Source organism: Drosophila bipectinata, chromosome 4 (assembly GCF_030179905.1).
Source record: "Drosophila bipectinata strain 14024-0381.07 chromosome 4, DbipHiC1v2, whole genome shotgun sequence".
Taxonomy (NCBI): Eukaryota; Metazoa; Arthropoda; class Insecta; order Diptera; family Drosophilidae; genus Drosophila; species Drosophila bipectinata.
The window spans coordinates 8,222,461-8,243,729 of NC_091740.1; the positions used below are offsets into that span (position 1 = coordinate 8,222,461).

Consider the following 21,269-nt stretch of genomic DNA (forward strand, 5'->3'; position numbering starts at 1 on the left):
TATTTATTTGTTTTGTTTTATGTTGTTAGAATCATAGAAAATGAAATTATTAAAAGAATATGTGTATTTATTTATCTATGTATGTGTGTCTTTGTATGGCCATACTAAGTGCCATTTATGAAATAAAGATTTTTATTCTATCTTTATGAACTGTTTGTTTTTTATGTTTATTATTTGCTATTACTGTTGTCGGGTCTAGCAGCAGCACGGCGTTTAATGTTTATGTTTAAATAATGTTTAAGTAATGTTTAGTGTAATAATTAGTTATAGTTTATTTATTAAGCTAAAGTATATATCGCCTTAGTTGGTCGCAAGCCGACTCTTTCTCGGCCGCTCGACTTCAACGGGCCTATTTTAAGAGAGCTTTAGCTTCGCAATCACTATGTCGGGCCGCCCTCTCCACTATCGAGAGCTTTAGCTTCGCGTATGTCTAGTCCAGCCGCACTCTCTGTCTATATTATTAGTCACTGCTTAGCACCATAAACTGGATGATCACAATGGTTGATCCCAGTTTCATCTTCGTGCAGCATAAATAAAATATAACGTACTATAATTAAATTCGTCTTTCATTTCCCGACATTGAAAACTCTCAATGACCAAACAACTATGTTATCTCTATCTCCTATTTCCGTTACTATATACGGACCTGTATATTTAGGATCTAACTTATGACCTGTCTCGTTTTTTAATAAAACTTTGTCACCTACTGATATATCTATATCCCTTACTTTATGATCGTATAGTAGTTTATTTCTATTCTTATTTGCTTCTAACATAACTCTAGCTCTTTTATAGGCTACTTCTAATCTATACTTACTCTCCTTAGCATAGTCATCTATATTATATAGTGCTTCTACACTATCTATGCTATTAAAATGTTTTGGCAAATTACTTGTTTTACCGAATACTAGCTCATATGGACAATATGTATGTGCCATAGAGGGGGTCGTGTTGAAACAGAAGACCAAGTATTGAAGCCATACGTCCTAATCAGTTTTATCAACCGATATGTAAAATTCTATTGTTCCAACTGTCTGGTGGTGGTGTGCTGTGGATGTAATATTTTCAATATTTAAATATTTGCACAAGTCGTCTATAATTGAATTCTTATATTCTGTTCCCATGTCCGTAATGAACGTCTTCATTGGACCGTACTTCAGGATAAAAGATTCAAATATTGCATTAGCGACAGTATTGGCATTTTTATTCGGAACAGGTATGGCAACTAAATACTTAGTTAAATCACATATTAAAGTGACTGCATACTCATTGCTCAGGGGTCTTTGTGTGTTTAGTTATTTTTGATTTCTGGCATTTTTGACATTTTCTTTTCCAGTAATAGTGTCTTTTTACTTTGGCCAAAGTTTTTGATATGCGAGTATGACCTCCTTGAATTGGATCATCATGAAATGTAGACAAAATTGCGTCTTGTTCTTTTAAATTTGTTATTTGGGTCACCGGGTTGAGTAGCGCTACTCTTAATGTTTTCAATATTTTATTGCCCATTAGTTTAAATTTATCTATTGAAGTATATTCAAAGATATTTTCCTACGGTGCCACTTTGAGTTGGCTGATTTGATGTATACCGGCTTGCATTTCAAGCCTTTGGAAAAATTGATCTAAATCAATAACTCCATTAGTATATAAATCGCTAACATCATATCTTGCAGTAATTTTTCTGCCTTGTTTAAATAAACATAACATATTTTCTGGATAAATCTGGATATTGTAGCAAGGTAGGTTCCATAAGTTTTGTTTTTAAGTATTGGAGTGCATCCACTTTAGGTGTGCTACTCTTTTTTTATTTTTTTCGCAACTCCGCGATTGCCCATTGCTTTCACTCTACTCACTCAGATTTTTTGTCGATTTATTTTTCATTTTCGATTTTCCAGTAATTTTTCAGTTTATCCAGTTTTTCCGGCTTTTTTTTTGCTTATGCGAATCCTCCTGGGTATATCCCTTTTAATCCCTCGATGTCTTTAGATGTTCCATCGCTGTCACGGTCGCCATGTGATGAAGGATATTACCAAGAGTTGAGTTTGGTTGGTTTTTATTTGGAAGGAGCAGCTGAGGTGCCGCTCCAACGATCAAAATGTCTCTGTTCTTTTACATAATTTCTTAAGTCTAAGTAAGGCTAAGTCTCGTAGCAGCGCTGCTCGCAGGCGGCGGCAGAGAGACGGCTATGTACTTTATATATAATAATATACGTTGATATACGTCATATTTCGGACACTTAGGGTTTATGACCGGGACTTTGGATTATGTAAACACTGCAACAAAGTGTTACGTACTCTCTTTAAGTACTCTCGGTACAGTGGGTATTCAATATATGTGCATACTACACATCTTTCTATCTTCAAAAACACGAAAGTTAGGTCATTTTCGATCGTTCAGATATAGCAGCTATAGGATATAGTCGGCCGATCCTTATGAAATTTGGCATGTCGTATTATTTTGCCAAAAATAGCTCTCATGTCAAGTATTAATCTCTAGCTCTAAAAACACCAAAGTTATACCATTTCCGATCAATCAGTTATATGGCAGCTATAGGATATAATCGGCCGATTCCGGTCGTTCCGACTTATATAGTGCTATATACTTATGTGGAGTGGCTTCAGGTTTTAAATGAGACAATTTTTAAGGCAAATGAGTTACAAGACCAGATCGAGCAATTAGATGAGAAAGATGAATTTGGAGCAGAGTTAGAAGAATTATAAATAACGACTAGGGCAAGGGTGATGTCTTTATTAAATGCCTTCACTATAGCTGAAGAGTCCCCATCAGCTACTGCAATCCAGCGAACAGACAAAAATGCAAAGAGTCACTGGATTATGAGGAATGGCCGCTGTGGTCCGATTTTGAGGTCCGAAAAAAACATTAAATTGTGATACCAGCACCTGTCCGTCGTAGAGACTGCCAAGCCAAAACAGGAAAAAACTGGGTTCGGGAAGCAGCACAATAAAAGTTTGCAGTTATTGCAACGCACAAGACCATAGTCTTGCCCAGTGTAGTCCGTTCGCTCGCCTTGCTGTCATGCAACGGTTTGAGTTTGTCAAGTCAGCCTTATTAAAGTCTGCGAAAAGGTCTCACGGTTGCGAAGTGTAAATCGACTAAGTGTCATATATTTGCAAGATCGCACCACATACTTCTGCACCGATTTACCGTGACCGAAAATAATTTGGCGTTACCACCACCAAATGAAATAGCTACAGCGCTACATCTTGATGGTCCTTCTACGTCACATGCTTTGAATGCGTCATTCCTAGAAAGGGTTTTGTTAGTGATGTCGATCGTAAGCGTTAGAACTAAAAATATCGGAATATATTCGGGTTTCGGGTTGTCTGACTTGCCGTTAGCAGATCCATATTTTTATAAACCTCAGCGGATAGACATGTTAATTGGAGCTGAGTCATTTTTCCAACTGTTGTCCGTTGGGGAAATAAAACAAGGTCCAAACCATCCCATCCTCAAAAAACTCTCCTTGGATGGATAGTATCGAGAAAATATAAGGCTAATACCTCAACTTCTCAACAGCCTGTCTCTAGCCTTATCTCGAGAAGATTATCTCGAGATCCGAATTAAAAGAAAATGTATTTGGAATTTATGGTATTTCATTGCTACATTGCTACTACGTCATACCCTATCCGTGTGTCTTATGGCCTCAAAGCACATCGACCAAATTACGAGTCGTGTTTGATGCGTCTTGTAACACAACAACACAAAAGTGCTTAAACAATCTGTTGATGGTTGGTCCTACAATCCAGGAAGAGTTGTATTCAACTCTTCTTCGATTCCGACTGAACAGATTCGCTCTGATAGTTGAAATAAAAAAGATGTATCGCCAAGTAATGGTAAATGATGCCGATAGGCGATACCAGTCGAAAGTGTGAAGGAAAGACCCATCAGAGTCCTTGAAACTGTGTAAGCTCAACACCGTTACATATGGCACTGCGCCAGCCCCATTCCTGGCTGTTGTAGGGGGGCGTTGTTGCCGCAAAAGACTCCAGGAGTAAGGATTAAATGAGAATTAAATGAGGATTAAATGTCGGGGGCGTCTTTGGTAAAATCAAAACAACGCGTTCAGCTTTATTTGGCTGCTTACATGGTACTAAACTTAACTTAGAAAGAATAAACGCTAAACGTAAATATAAACCAGAGCGGACGATCGACGACGGCCGACGAGAGAGGGAGAATGCATAGAGGGGCGAGCGCGGATGCGCTCTTCAGCACGGATAAGCTTTTAAGCGCGGGTGCGCTTTTCAGCGCGGATGCGCTCTTAAGTTGAGCTGAGCGGCACAACGGCCCCTTACCTAAACACTGGCCATAAGGTGTTTGAAGAGGTTGGAGGAGTGAATCTGTAAAAAAATAAATTCCCTCGAAAAATGTATTTGACAATAACTTCCCTGCCGAAGTTCTTGGGACCGACTTTTACGTCGACGACATGTTAACGGGTGCTGGTTGCATTAAAAAGCTAAAGACAATTAAGTGTGAAGTAACTCAGGTTCTGAAGGCTGAAGTAAGCTAGATTGGGATGATTTCATACAACAAAAGACATTGCCTTGTCGCAATTAGAGGATATCTCAATTCCGTGATTCGTGTTTACCGAGCCGATGTCACGGATTTAAATTCATGCCTTTTCTAACGCATCAATGAGAACCTATGAGAGCAAAGTCTAAAGTAGCGCCATTCAAGACAAAGATGCTACCCTGTCATGAGTTACGTGCCTCTAAGCCTCTAATAAATGTTCTAATCGAATGAACTGTATTTTGGTTGGATTCAGAAATTACTCTTCACTGGATTCGTTCTCATCCACCGCCGTTGTCAACGTTCGTATCGAATAGAGTTGCTGAAATTCAAGAGTGGTCAGATGGCGGCATGTACCAACTAAACAGAGCCCGGCAGATATAGTGTCCAGAGGGGGAGACGTAAAGGAGACTGTAGAATCAATCTGGTTTACAGGTCCATTGTTTGTAAAGGAACCGGAAGAAAAGTGGCCTACGGGACCCCGTTTAAATCTTTCACCAGAACTTCTACAAATGGGAGCAAAAAATAATGGGGTTGGAACCGCAGTTGAAAAAGATAGAGGGATATTCCTTTCTCCTAAAACTGTTGCGAGTGTTCGTTTATATGTTCCGTTTTTTAAGGAAATCTAAGAAATTAGTAGTGAATTCTGATATTGTTCCCTCACCTGTCGAATATAATGAAGCATTTAAGAAAATAATCGAAATAGTCCAAGAGCTTAAGTAACAACCAGAAATAGAAAAAATCGGAAAAATTTAATTGTTAGCCCTAGTCTACGAAAGTTAAATCTTTTTTTACACGAATCATTACAGGCTGGGCTTCCCTTTTGTTGTTGCGGGTTGGGGGGCGACTGGCTAATGTTCCTATATCGTACGATGTTGTACCAAGTTTCCATTATTGTTGACAAAACGCTCTCAATTTGTTCAGAGCTACGTCCGATACTTGCACGAGACGAATTTCAGCGCTTATGGATCGTAAATGCGCAGGAAGTCTGCAGTCAGACAGCACGGTAATGCATACGCTGCTTTAAATGCAAGCCTTGTCTGAGGACTCCACTCATGGGAGATTTACACTTATATAGAATTCGTGCTATCCGCCCATTCTCCATATGTGGTGTTGATTTTTGTGGCCCTATTGATACGATATTGAAAATTCGTGGTAGGCCTAAGTCCTACATTGCCTTATTTGTTTGTTTTGCGTCCAAGGCAGTTTATTTAGAAGTAGTTTCCGAGCTTTCAACGGTCTACAACCGTCCTCGTTGGAGTTGATGTCGTTCTGAACTCACGGCCCCTGGGCGCTCTGAGTCAGGACCCAAGCGACGGCGAGGCGCTTACTCCCGGGCACCTGTTGACAGGCGGACCGCTCATCGCCCCACCAGCACCGCGGACCCCGGACTAGCAGGGTCTAACGTGCTTGCGGCGATGGCGGCTTGTCTGGTCAATAAAGCAAACGTTTTGGCAGCGATGGTCCCGGGAGTACGTCTTGGGCCAACAGGCGCGGTCGAAGTGGCCGGACGGGCGAGCTACTCCTGATCGCAGAGGAGCGCCAGCCGCCACAACAGTGGCTCACCGTCCGCAAGCTGGCGCGGCTGCCAGAGAGTTGAAGCCGGATGGAGGCCTTCAACGGGGCCGGTGTTAATGGATTCGTCGTGGTGGATTGGATTTGATATTAATTTGATGTTGTTTTGAATTTGAATTGTATTTTGTAGTTGAATTGTTAGTATGTTAATCTAGTCTGAGATAGCTTAGGACGGAGCGGGAGCGAAAGCTCATATTCGCTCTTGTGCGAACTCGCCCCGCTTCGCCGCGGGTTAAGGTTAAGCTTAAGATTAGAGAAAATAGAGATCGGTTTATAACGTTGACGAGGTTACATCCTCGTAACGTTATTTTATTTTTACTTTAACGTTTTTTATTTTTTTGTTTTATCGTGAGATAAATCTTATAACTAATCTCATTCAAGACTTCTATCTTTACAAAACAAACCAAAATTATGGCGTTCCCGTTAGATGGAAGCTATAGGCCGTTCTAGAGACCAGAGCATTCACTGAGCAAAAAAACGTAGTTATTTATTTTATTTTTCGTTAATTCAAAAGTTTGAGTAGGCACAAAAATAGTGTATTTTATTTAAAAAAAAAGCTTACTTTATAAAGCCTAAAAAAACGTGTCTAACAACAGTTCTTAAACAAATAAACAAGTACGCTTCGCTATTTATATTTTCTTATGGAGAAATTTGTTCCAGCCCCATTTCTGAGAAAATTATTCTCAGTGGAAACATTTTTATACCCTTAGAGAGGGTATTATAATTTTGGTCAAAAGTATGCAACGCAGTGAAGGAGACATCTCCGACCCTATAAAGTATATATATTCTTTATCAAGATCAGCTTCTGAGTTGATATTAGTATGGCCGTTATTTAAATTTTAATACCATTGCATTTAGCCATTTAGATATTTTTATACCCTTACAGAGGGTATTATAATTTTACATGAGAAGTACTTTTGGCAAAATAATACGATATGCCAAATTTCATAAGGATCGGACGACTATATCCTATAGCTGCCATATAACTGAACGATCGGATGTGACACAACTTTCGTGTTTTTGAAGATACAAAGCTGGAACTTAGTGTAGATTATATTTTTGGTCAGTTGATCCAACCTACTTAATTTCGTAACGACCGGTCAACTATATCTTATAGCTGCCATATAAATGAACGATCGGAAATGGTTTTTGGTAGAAATACCCACTTTGGTAGTTTTGAAGATAGAAACTTGGGACTTTTTTTTAGATATTTTATTGTAATTAATTGATTTTATTATGATATTCTTATAAGGATTGTCCAACTATATACGATATTTGCGATATATATCCGGATTTAACTGCAGCTTTAGCTTTCCTTTCTTGTTAAAATATAAAAATGGTACACTCAAAATAAAATTAAGCCTAAGATTGAGAAATTCGCCCTATTTTTGTCTTCAACGACATCGCACCATAAAATTTAGGGTACATTTTTCTAAAATTAATGGCGTTTCCTTTCTAAAATCTAAGGCAAATTGCCCTTAAAATAAGAAAAAAATTTCTAAAAAATAGAAAACAATTTCTTACATTTAGGGTTTATTTTTCTTGGTTTTAGAAAGTACTTTTCTAAAACTAAGGAAAAAAGTCTTGATTTCATGGCGATTTTTTTCTAAGCCCCAGGGAAGCCGCCCTAAAATTAAGAAAACTTTTTTTACAATATATACAAATATTTCTTAAATTAAAGGTGGCCTTTTCTAAATTCTAGAAATTTTATTTCTACATTTTACATTACATCTTACACATACATTTACATATTTTTACATTTACATTTGTTTTCTTTGATAGCTCTCTTTAGTTCTTACTTTCACATAAGACTCTATTTATGGTATATAATAAATTTGACCCTCGAATCTTGAATTGTATACTTGACTTTTAAATTTCCAGTAGCACCACGTTTTCCTCTTTTGTTGGGGACTAGAATAGCGTGAATCATGTGCGTTTTTTTTATCTGTGGAAAATAACGTCAATTAATATTGCGATATAAATATATCAATATACTATTTAATCGTGAATGTTTTAAAACATGTTTTGGGGTAGTGTAATTATTGCCTTTTTACCTTCGCTTTGTTGAGGGAATGTTTTTAGTAAGATAAAACTCTGGACTTCCTTTTAAAGAAATGAGAGAAAAAATTGCCACAATTTAAGAATTCATTCAACAAATGCATTAAATAAAAAAAAATTAATGTATAAAAAATATTACCAATTTGTGTTCACAATTCTGCTTAATGGGCAATTCCTCCATAAGCTAAGTGTAGCTACACTTGTATCGTCCTAGAAAAAGAAACTTTTGCGCCACTCAAAAGTAAGATCAAATTTTGCGTTGACCTCTTCACAAGGCTAAGCTTCACCCCTTCACTATTGAAGACAGCAATATTACCGGAAAATGTATTTGGAAAAATATTTTCAACCTTTGAAGAGGGGCGTAATATACCAGTTGATAACTTTTAGCCTTCAAATTATATATTTTGCCATATACAGCAGACCTTCTGGCTTTTTTCCGATGCTAAGATCTATTATGTCTTTCCACAATTAGCTCTAGATTAATTAAATTAGTAATTAAATTAAATTAAACACTAATGCGTTAAAATCATACCAATGTATTGGGTGCCGACCACGGACAGAGATAACATATAAAAAAAATTCTATATTAAACAAAATATTTCTATTTTCTAGAGTTACCTAAATTAAAGGGTAACACTGTGCATTTTTAGAAAGGAATATCTATATTGTAGAAACAGTTTTCTCTTTTTTAGGGTTAGTATCTTTTTTAGAAAGGAATGTCTATATTGTAGAAACAGTTTTCTATTTTTTAGGGTTAGTATCTTTTTAAGAAAGAAATTTCTATATTGTAGAAACAGTTTTCTATTTTTTAGGGTTAGTTTTTTTTATGGTGAGCCTTTCTATTATTAAGAAAATATTTCCTGTAAATAAGTCATAATTTGCCTTAATTATAGAAAAATTTTCTTGACTTTAGGGCGATTTCAGTTTATGGCGACTATTTCTATATTTGAGAAAAACTTCTTTGATTTAAGACATTTTTCTTGTTTTCAGAAAATTTTTTCTAAAAACTAGAAATTTTTTCTTGTATTTAGAAAAAATTAAGTTTTATGGCGAATTTCTAAATTTAAGGGTAAATTTTATTTTGAGTGTATAATAATATCAATTTTGAAAACATATATAGTTACAAAATTGGAGCATATTTTTTCGCGCGGCTTCCACTGCATACGTACAGACCTCCTCGCGTACAGAAATCCAATCCTCCCGCCCAGGGGTTACTGGCCACTGGCCAAAGTATTGGAAGTAGAGCAAAGCGAAGTCATGTGGTCTACAATTGTCTCTAATTGTAGTCCGAGTTTAATATCTAACAAGGGGATCATGTTGTGCATTTTTCAAACAATAATGGCTAAGGAGTAGAAGACAAAAGTTTTTAACCGTCGCATGCCCGAATTAAATGGACGTGGCTTTTTGAGTAGACATATAAATAAGAGTTGACCCCAATATCAATTGAAAAAAATTTTAATGTCCTAGGTGTCCTGGTTCAAGAGCAACAGGGTGTTCCGTATATGCAAAATTGGGCAATTGTGTTATAAATTTAAAGTCAAGTTGATTTTTTAAATGCCGTTTATTTCTATTTATAAAAATTAGTAAGATTCCCATTTTTAGAATTAGGATGAATACGTTGCGGGATTGACTGGTCCCGTGACGCTGGTCTTGAGTTCAGTCGACAATAAAACATTTTTATTTAACGGCTATTGCCAGAGCTCTTTATTCAATGAAGGGAGGTTGCTTTCTTTTGGGATACAGAATGAAACTGAAAATGTTTTAACGTTGGCTGTTCTCAGCGGCTCCGCAAATGTGCTGTGTTTGCCGTCTGCACACAAGCTTCCGGCATAAAGCTGGGTCAGCGAAATGCCAGTAGCTAAGAATTGGACTCTCGTCCGGTTAACGTAGTTAACTTGTAGCATAGGACACGAAACCATTTTTTTCGGGATTGGAGCACAAGTGCACATTACATTGCATTTACAGCTTGGAAATCCAGTGCTGCATAATCCACATCTTGCTCTTGCTCTCCATTCCGGCCAATGAATTTAACCATCAAGTGCATTTCAATTCTATGCCCTTCGTTTGCATGGCATATAGATTCGTTTCCTGACATATTTTCACCCATAGTTCATCCGCAAAGAAAGTTTTAAAATATTTGATGGGTGTTTTAACCGTATTGCTGCATATTTCACTTTTCCAAGTGGTATCGCTCTTCATAAACTCTGCATTCCTCCACTTTAATCTCTTCAAATCAATTTGTTCGATCACCTGTTTAACGTATTTATTTTCATTCGAATTTTCATCATTTTCGCTTCTAATAAATTGGTCAATCAAACCAACTTCCACATTTTCAGCTCTGGTATCCAAATTTCGCAAAGTTTCTTCTATAATCTAGTCCATATTTCGATATTCTTCTTCTTCATTTTTCTCACCAGCCGAATCATCCCAATCAAAGTTGGCAAATTTTTTAATCTGAGCTTGAGTCAGACCTCTTGGGCGCATCTTACAATCCGTATACAACAAAAATTTATTTTTCGAAAATTACCACAATAGACCAATATACGCAACACGACATTTACAAAATTTTTACAAACTTAATAATATTTTTATGCAAGGTTTTTTTTTTTTAATATGTACTCACTTACCTTTTTAACACTTTTTTTTGCACAATGAATTTGTCAACTACACTCTCGGGCCCAACTACACAATATAACCCCATTCATATGATCCCAACTCTACTTATGCCCATAATTTATATTAATTTCACTATCACGGTGTTTCTAAGGCCCTTCATCAATGGATATACATATATCATTGCCTATTGGGCTCAGCAATGTTTCTATTTACACCTGTTTAAGCATTGAACACCAGAAAAATTGTAAAGATAGAGTTTCAAGGGATCGGACCCATGGAAATACCAGACAAACAGCATGGTCTAAAACCGAGTGCTGATCGCATGAAAGAGTCGGATGGCAGGTCAGCGTGCAGTGCGTTGATAAGTATTTCTAAATAGATTTAAGATTTTCATGTATCTTTCATGTATTGTAAAAACAAAAAACCGTTTCCAAACGGAAGTCATCATTTTTTGGGGCTCCTTTTTAAATTTGGTCCATCGAGACCCCTGACGTTTTCCCCCCTGTTTTAAGAGATTCAGGTTATAACATGGCACCTATAAGTGGCTGTAGAAAAATAAAAAATGATCAGCCTATTGTAGCTAAAAAATAATGCTGCAAACTGGGCATAAAAGAGTTCATAAAAAAGCTTCAAATCGTAGTCCTCTGTTGTTTCCCCCCAAGTGGTAAGGGACACAGAGATTAAGAATAGCAGAAATGTCCGAGATCTTATATCGGAATGTTTGTGAAAAATTTTGGGCTGGAATTCAGTCATCGGATTTCCAAAGCGATACACGACGCATGGAGTTACACAACTTGTGCAGAAAAAGATCCTGATCACAGTTGTAATCACAACACCGGAAATACATAAGTATTAAAAATAATACTAGCAGTTTCAAGGCCAAATATCAAGCAGAAATAAAAATAAAAAAGGTCGGGTTCCTGGGAACGACAGCCAAACTCTTTGGCAATTTATATGGCGGGACCAAAGTCTACGGCAGGACCACCGGTTAGTAGAACAACATAAGCGGAGGAGGAAGGAGGAGGAAGGAACATAAGGAGGAACAAGCATCAGTACAGAAAATTTAAAAACTGTATGATATGAAAAAAAAAAAAAATTATAAAAAATCGGTAAAAAAGGTAAGAATTTTATAAAAAAATTTTAATTAAAAAAAAAAAAATAAAATAAAAATTAAAAAATTTCTGTAGCCTTGCACGATGGTCAAACATAAGGTTGAACAAAACATTTAAAAATATTTAAATATTTTAAAAAATTTTAAATTAAATTAAATTTATTTTAAAATTTTTTTAATAATATAAAAATTTTTTTTTTATTTTAATTATTTAATTAGTAAATGAAATACAAAAACGACAACAAACGAAATAAGATATTTAATTTAACATCTGGCGAAAACGAAAAAATAATTAATTAATATGGGGAAAAAGATGAAATTAAATTAATTAATTGATAGTCGAGGCACTGAGTATCCAAAAAAATAGTTGGTTGCCAATGACACCGAAAAAGGTGTATACCCAACAATTATAAGGTAGCGCGTCACTTGGAGTTCCGGTAAAATAAAATGCAAATTATTTATGCACTTATATATGCATTATATATGATCATATATTTGCAATTATAATCAAATCTAGCATTGACTACAGCGGGATCGCAAGAAACCCCTGGGGGGAAAATGGCCGGACCTCCAAAAATGGCCGGACCTACTGGACTTTGCTATATCCCACGGAATTCATTGAAACCTACACAGGGTGGCTAAATAACGCTCTAGGCAATACATAGCCGGACCTCAACACAGGATTTGATATTGACAATGCCGTGGTCAACCTCACTCAGGAGATGCATAATGCGGCCTTTGTCGCAACACCAAGGGCTCCATGCAATAACAAAATCCTTCAAAGGCACCTACATTTGTGGTCTCCGGAGGTAGCTCTACTGCTCAATGAAAAGCGACGGCTTAGAAGGACCTGGTTCTGAACTAGGTATCCCAGCGACAAAACAGCTCTCAAACGTGCGACCAAAAGACTCACGAAGCTGTTCCAGAGGTTGCGGACTTGTGCTTTTGAAGAATACCTGCGTCAGGTTGAGCCCGGCGACCCCGAGAACAACTTGTGGCAACTGGAGGTGAACCAAGCTGAGACTGAGAGGTTCCTGTCTTTACCCTGCACGGATTTCTGTCAATTGGAGCCAGTCTCGGAAGAGGAGGTTTAAGGCTGGCCTCAACACCAAAAAATCCCCGGGTGCGGATGGCCTTGAAGCACTTGCCATTAAACTTCTCCCCCCATTAGGTATCCAAAGGCTTATGAGCATATTCAACGCGTGCTTAGAGATCGGCCACTTCCCCTCTGACTGGAAAAAGGCGGAGGCCATCCTCATTCCGAAGCCAGGAAAGCCTGAAGCTGATCTTGCCTCATACAGGCCGATAAGCTTATTATCAGTACTATCCAAGTTACTTGAGAGAGTATTTCTGCGCAGATTTCAGACTGTATGGGACGAGGCTGGCTTGATTCCAGACCATCAATTTTGTTTCAGGCATTGTCACGCCACCCCGGAGCAATGCCACAGGATTGTACAAAAGATTCTAAACAGCCTGGAGGAGAAGAAATATTGTTGCGCAGTTTTCCTTGACGTCAAGCAGGCATTTGACAGGGTCTGGCATCCAGGACTACTAATGAAAATAAAAAGGAGAGTACCCCATGAGCATTACGCCTTACTCAAGTCATACTTGAATGACAGGTCATTTAGGGTCAGATGTGGAGACGCAAGGTCAGATTATAGGCCCATTAAGGCAGGTGACCCGCAGGGTAGTGTCCTTGGTCCAATTCTCTACACTCTATACACAGCAGATATGCCTGTTATAGATGAAGGAGGTTTGCTAGCCGCAACATATGCAGACGACACAGCTTTCCTAGCTTCGGCAAGCTTGCCACAGGAAGGCCTCTGACTATCTCCAGCGTCAGCTCGATGCCCTTGACCCGTGGCTTCAAAGTCGGAACATTGCGATTAATCATGATAAGTCCGCCCAAACTACATTTACCTTGAGGAGAGGCGACTGTCCACAGATTAGCATTGGAGGCACTGCCATACCACCTAACTCAACCCCTAAATAGTTGGGAATGGATAAATAGTTGGATAGGCAAACTACTACCCATCTACTGCGCAAACGAAAGCAAGTACAGGAAAAGCTGCGGCGGCTTTACTGGTTGATTGGACGAAAGTCAACCCTGAAGCTGAGGGTAAAACTACTAACATATAAGTCAATAGTGAAGACAGTTTGGACGTATGGTATCCAACTGTGGGGCACAGCGAGTCCAAGCAATATGAAAGTCATTCATCTGGTACAAAACAGAGCTCTCAGGACGCTGTCTGGAGCTGATCCTTACCATGACAATTTCATTATTCATGCTCAACTGGGCATCCCTACAGGCAGCGCTGAAGTTAGAAGATTCGCCGCTAAATACAAGGACAAGCTAACACGACATCACACATGTACCACCAATTTGCTGGACAGCAGCACCACCACCAGCAGACTCAAGAGGAAATATCCACTGGATTTACTTAATTTACTAAATGAACTTTTTAGATTCATGAATTGTATTTATCAAACTCCTATTGTCAAGGTTCACTTGAAAAATTTAATTATTGTATTAAAGAAAGATTGTAAATAAAACTTTCAAATGTTAAAAAAAAAAAAAAACAATATTTAAACCTTAATATATTTGAATGAATTAAGAGAAATAAAGTCGGCCGATCCTGGCCTGCAAAGGAAAGAAGGGTGTGTTTATAGTCGATAGCTTTAAAACTGAAAGACTATATAGTTCATGTAAATACATACAGACGGACATGCTTTTATCAACTTTGGAGGAATAGTCTGTTCGTATCTACTACTTTTAAAGACTTGAAAAGTTCTAAACCGTTTAAGCCCAAATTTTGACACAACATGCGTTGAGGCATGATACAATTATATAATTGTATCATGCGTTGAGGTTCCACCTCGGTTATTGTTCAAGCATTGAACACTATTTTTTATAGAAATTCTTAAGTTAGAGTTTCAAGGGATCGGACCCATGAAATACGAGTCAAACAGCATAATCTAAAACCGATCCCCTGCAGCCTACACAAAAATATGTACTCAAGTGGTGCGCTTATCGCACTGACGAAAGGGTCGAATAGCAGGTCAGCGTGCAATGCATTGACAAGTAGATTTAAATAGATTTAAGATTCTCATGTATCGTACTTATAAGAGAACTTTACCAAATAAAATCAGATTCCATAAGGAGCTCATTGGAGTAAGACCTATTTATTTAGGGCTCCTCTTAACAGTTGTTGTCTACTTTTGATGTTGTTAGCTTATCTCGCAATACATCAAACGCATATATAACTTTTTTCGCGTTTCCCCGTGCCCCTACAGGCAGCCAGCTAAGAAGAAAATGTCAAATGTCAAAATGTCAGTTAGAAACGAAGTCATGCCCCCCAAGAAGTCGAATTTGGGTCGTCATACTCGCAATACATAAGCAAAAAGACGTAACATTTCGAATATGACTGACGAAGACTGACATGACTCCACTCATCTTCTGGGATGGTGCCGATGGCTATCATTTCAATGTGAGGATGGTAAATCCAGTCAATGGTGTAGAAACGAATAAAAAGTGCAGCGCAATGAACTTTTACTCATACCGATTAATGGTTCGGAGGACCGATGACAATCATATATTGAAATGTCGTCAATTGTTTCATCAGAACATTGTCGATATGTATGCAAAAATTGAAACAGAACGTTTGCTGTTCCTCCGATTGAATCAGACGAAACTTCGGTCCGAGGAATATTGGCGGGATACTGTGATGATTGACAGTAATACAACCAACTTTGGAAAGCTCACGATTTTGCCATCCTCATAAATAGGTGGTCCACGCCACATGCAGGAATATGCTCAAGATGCCATGGCATTGCTCGTTGCTACGGCCGTCCAGACTTATTTATCACGAGATAGCTTGGGACGAGATAGTGCAGCTGTTATTTCCTGGACAATCGTCTACGGATAGGCATGACATCATGCCACATGCGCACATACTGATCTGGAAATCGACGATGTGATATGCGCTGAGATTCCACGGGCCGAGGTTGATACGGATTTGCATGCAGTTGTCATCAAGAACATGATCCATGACCCATGTGGTACCCTCAACCCAACTTCACCATGCATGGTAGACGGGAAGTGTTCCAAGCGATATCCTCGAGCATTTGCAGCCAACACCGTAACAGGGAACGATGGATATCCTCTGTATAGGAAACGTTCAACTGAAGATGTCGGGACTTCGGCAACTTTAAACATGAGAATTGCTGATATTGAGGTGGACAATCGTTGGGTGGTTCCATACTCACCCCTATTGTCAAAATCATACAAAGCGCACATCAACGTAGAATATTGCAATTCCATGAAATCGATTAAATATATCTGTAAGTACGTGAATAAAGGCAGCGAGTACGAGTTGTCGATGAAATCTCTCAATACCAGGCTGGAAGATACATAAGCAGCAACGAGGCTGCATGGCGAATTTTTTCGTTCCCCATTCATGAACGCTATCCAGCTGTAGTTCAGTCCATTTGGAGAAGGGTCAACGTGTCTATTTCACCGAACGAAATGTACAAGAAAGAGTCCTGAATCCGCCTGCGACAACTCTGACTGCCTTCTTCACCTTATCCCAGGAAGCTGCTTTTGCCAGAACCTTGATGTATTCAGAAGTGCCCTCTTATTACACGTCGAATGCCACTAAAAAAGTGTTCCCGCGACGCAAACGAGGCGAGCCCGTCGAAGGACAACCTGGCATCTTCAAAGAGAATACAATCGGTAGACTTTATACAGTGCATCATAATCAAGATAAATGTTTTTTCCTTCGCATGCTGTTGGTGAATGTGGCCGGTCCCAGGTCTTACCAGTATTTTAAAAATCTCAACGGCATCACACATGCTACCTTCCGCAGTGCGTGCCACGCCTTAAATTTGTTAGAGAACGACCAACAGTGGGATATCTGCATTCATGATGCGTGCAACACGGCACATCCGCACCAAATTCGCCGGTTGCAATTTGTTTGCAATCATATTGACTGCTTGCTTCCCTTCATCTCCAACAGAGTTATGGGAAAGATACCGTTCGCATATGGCGGAGGATATTTTGCACAGAGTACGTCTAGAAAATTCTGACATGACCATGGAATTGACAGAAGTAATTTTCAATGAAACTTTGATAAGGATTGAAGACAAGTGCTCAGCTATTGCAAATAAAGTGCAAAGTCAATTGGGAATGCTAACACCTGCCCGAACTGCGACTTCAGCATTTGATGTGGATTTGCGCCGTGAGCAGAATTACAACCGTCATGATCTCCAGTCATATGTCCAATCCAACATTACGAAATTAAACCACGAACAAAGAATGGTTTATGATCATGTCATGCAAAAGAGAAATAGTGGGGCTGGGGGCATCTTCTTTTTGGATGCTCCAGGAGGAATGGGGAAAACATTCCTCATATTGATCCTGGCTACGGTTCGAGCTAACAAGGATATAGCCTTAGCTCTTGCTTCATCTGGAATCGCTGCGACATTGTTACCTAGTGGGACGTCTGCTCATTCAGCGCTGAAGTTGCCATTGAACGTGCAAATCATCGAGACTCCTACGTGCAATATTTCCACAGCATCTGGCATGGGAAAAGTATTGCAATGATGTAAACTCTTTGTTTGGAATGAATGCACGATGTCACAAAAAAAAAATCGCTGGAGGCTCTCGATCGATCATTGCGGGATTTGCGGGATTTGCGTGGAGCACTCCAACCATTTGGGAATGCGTTAATATTGCTCGCAGGGGATTTCAGACAAACGTTGCCTGTGATTTCCCGATCGACACCAGCTGACGAGATAAATGCTTGCCTGAAATATTCCATATTGTGGCAAAGATTATAAAGTACATAGATGGGACATCAGGGCCCAAAACGGTCAACTTTTTGCGTCGAGCTTGTTGGTGAGGGGGGAACGCATATGCATACGATTCTATTTTTAGAACTCTTTACATGTATCCGTCAACTACAATGTGATCTTTTGTATGTATGTGTGACTGCTCTCACGACGGCGTAAAAAGGTTTTGGCTTCCAAATTTCAATTTCAATTTCTCGTTTCTGTTTTCAATGCGCCGATGTGGTAGTTACAACAAATAGCAGAACAAATAGTATTTTTAATCGCCGCAGATCGAGACAGGACGGTAGCGTAATGCATAGAGTAGTTACTCTATGTGTAATTTTTCTGTGTTCAAATTTTCGTAAGGACTTTGAACTTTTTCTTTCTTTTATAATTATTACAGTTTTTTTTTCTTTAATTGTAATATTTTTCTTTAATTTTACAATTGTAAAATTGTTTTATTCTTCCTTATGTCCCGCTAATAAAATTTCAAGGGAGTCCTTCCGGCATTTTGTCATCCGACACGTCCGTCACTTATTTTTACAATAATTGTAATAGAATGCAGTTAAAAATAATAATAATAACGTAAAAAGTAAAAGGGAAAAAAAAAAAAAAAAAACGTAAACATGTATAAAAAGAATCAAAACTAAAAACTTTATCAAAATTGGAAAAACCGCCCGCTAATGTAATCGAACCCAGGACCTCTTGAATAAGGACCGCGCACTATCCATCTAGGCTACCCTCGAAGTTGATTTTATGATACTTAAAAATGGTGTTAAAGGAGGCGCTAGAATCTATAGCAAAAACAGAGTTGACGAGTAAGGATAGTAAAAGATATTTCTGATCTCTTTACTCTTACATTGGTTTGATTACAACGTTTCAAACTTTCATCGTTCAATTCTCTCTTTCCATCTCTCATCTGCCAGCCGTTTGTCGTGGAACCCGCTCTCAAATCTTTTCATTATTACAGCGGGTTCCACGACGGAAAAAATGAAAACATTTGAGAGCGGGTTCCACGACGCGGCCTGCCAAAATGCCGTAGAACCCGCACTTATAGACATTTTTACAGCGGGTTCCACTAAGAACTGAGACGATGTTAAGGTTATTTTAAAATTTTGTATTTTTTTTATTGGATTATAAATTTAGAAAAATACATTAAAATAATAAAAATATAATATAAGTAGATTTAAAATTAAAAAAAAATATATGTCCCGAGCCTGGTTTGAACTCGTTTTACTTTGCACACCAGCCAAGCACTCTACCACTCGGCTATTCCTCATTCGTTGTCGCGCGAAAAATTTCTCAAACTTAACTTGTCGCGCAATGGAACCCGCTCGTTCCAGCGGGTTCCACTGATGGAACCCGCCATAGAAAATTTTTCTTTGTATGAGATGTCCCATCTATGTATGTACTTTATAATTTTTGATTGTGGCAACATGTACGTACATTACAGTGAAGACAGTTATGCGTGTCCAGTTACAGAGCGATGACTCAGCCGACTTATTCTCACGACAGCTACTGGACATTGGGAACGGAAAGCTGCCAGTCAATGAGACATCGAGAAAAATAGCATTGCCCGAATGTCTGTAATTTAGTTACATCGAAAGAAGGACTTATCCAAAAAGTGTTCCCCGATATCCGAATAAATTATAGGAATCACGGTTGGCTCAGTGGACGAGCGATTCCTCGCTGCCAAGAACAAAGATGTCTACCAGCTCAATCATGTAATCACATCCAGTATAGAAACTGACGAAATTACATATAAGTCGATAGACACGGTTGTGGAGGCAGAGGAAGCAGTTATTACCCTATTACCGTAGGGTATTAATTACCCTACGGAGTTTCTAAACTCACTTGATCTGCCTGGAATGCCACCACACATATTGAAATTAAAACTAGGTGTGCCGATTATCATGCTCCGGAATATGAATCAGCCGAAACTCTGCAACGGTACGCAACTCGCAATCACGAAATTGATGAATAACGTTGTAGGAGCAACGATCATAAGTGGTTCTTTTAAAGGTGAAGATGTCCTCATTCCTACGATTCCTATGTTTCCGACTGATACCCCGTTCCACTTCAAAAGATTGCCGTTTCCCATTCGTTTGGCTTTCGTAATGACCATAAATAAAGCTCAAGGTCAATCTCTGGAGTTGTGTGGTTTGGATTTGGATGAAGATTGTTTTTCACACGGACAATTATATGTTGCGTGTTTCCGTGTTGGAAAACCAAATAATCTTTATATTTACGCGGAGAATGAAGCAACAAAGAATATTGTATACCCACAAGTATTACAGAATTAAATTAATTTGAAAATTATTTTTTTTTGTTTGACTTATTTCTTATGCGTGCAACCACAATATGCCACAGCGAAACGTGGCAGGGTATAGGTAGTAGATGTATAAGAATATTTGTATATATTTTAGAGTGTCGGAGATCACAGCGTTGCATACATTCGACCCAAATTATAGTACTATCTTCTATCTTTTATCTGCTAAATTGTACTGCTTACATATTTTTACAAATTTATTTTAAGCAATTCATATATTTAAAGATTACCATTTTTCTTTACTATTTTCTAATTTTTTTTTATTTAAATAGGATTTCTGGAAATGAAGCTAGTAACAAAAATATTCATGGAACTGTTTCGGAGCAATTAAAAAAGAACTTTGCGAAATCTCGTTGGAAGGTAAACGAATTGGGCCTAAAAATAATACAAATTAATTATTTTATATTTTATTTTTTAGCAAGCTTACTACGCGGCAACTGTAATTCGACAAATGCAGAAAATGGCGCTTAGCAGCAACAGCAGTGCGAATTTTGATCCAATCAGTAATATAAGCAGCAACGCTAGCAATAAAAACAAAATAGCATCCGGACCTTCTATTTCGACAACTTCACTAACACATGATTCTGCACAAAGTAGTACAAAAAATATCAGCAGTTCAGCTCGAAGCAATATTAACGGAGCATCAAATTAGCACAAGTTATAATAATTTTTTTTAATTTTTGTGGTCTTAAATACCGTATCTCGTTTTACCATTGGTCTATATATTAGTCTCTAATAAAGCCAATCGGTTCTTTGAACCTAGGGTGATAATCTTTTATTATACCGATTCTCTGTTCCATTTCCTTAAATATATTTAAATACATAAAACTATGGCAAGTACTTAGCTTTTTTATTGACTAGTCTGGGCTTAAAAGATGTTTTATTTGAGTCATACGTAATAATCATATGGGCAGCGTTTAATCAAAAACTATTTTAAGGGCTGCCTAACAAGCAATAATAACGCTGGAGCGGTGCAAATATAAATTTTTCATATTATTGGGTAAATAGATTAAAGAATTTCTTTAAAAAATCATCACCAATTCTTATGTGGATGCACCATAATAACCATTATCTTGTTATACCCTTGCAGGGGTTATTATAATTTTGTCCAAAAGTGTGCAACGCAGTGAAGGAGACATCTCCGACCCTATAAAGTATATATATTCTTGATCAGGATCACCTCCTGAGTTGTTATGAGCATGCCCGTCTGTCCGTCTATAACTGATT

The 21,269-nt window shown here is 38.1% G+C and overlaps 1 protein-coding gene across 6 annotated transcripts in view; it reads left to right on the top strand.

Annotated features, from left to right (window-relative positions):
- The window catches only part of CaMKI (Calcium/calmodulin-dependent protein kinase I), a 133,569-nt gene extending 112,687 nt beyond the window's left edge, over window positions 1-20,882 (top strand). For 5 of the 6 annotated variants that reach the window (XM_070282328.1, XM_070282330.1, XM_043213537.2 and 2 more), the window contains 2 exons: window positions 20,315-20,402; window positions 20,461-20,882. In XM_070282328.1, the coding sequence (XP_070138429.1) occupies window positions 20,315-20,402; window positions 20,461-20,694 (322 nt within the window). In that variant the 3' untranslated portion in view covers window positions 20,695-20,882. The remainder of the gene's footprint in view (window positions 1-20,314; window positions 20,403-20,460) is intronic. The other variant, XR_011443484.1, reaches the window with a different exon arrangement.
- Window positions 20,883-21,269: the final 387 nt, after the last annotated feature.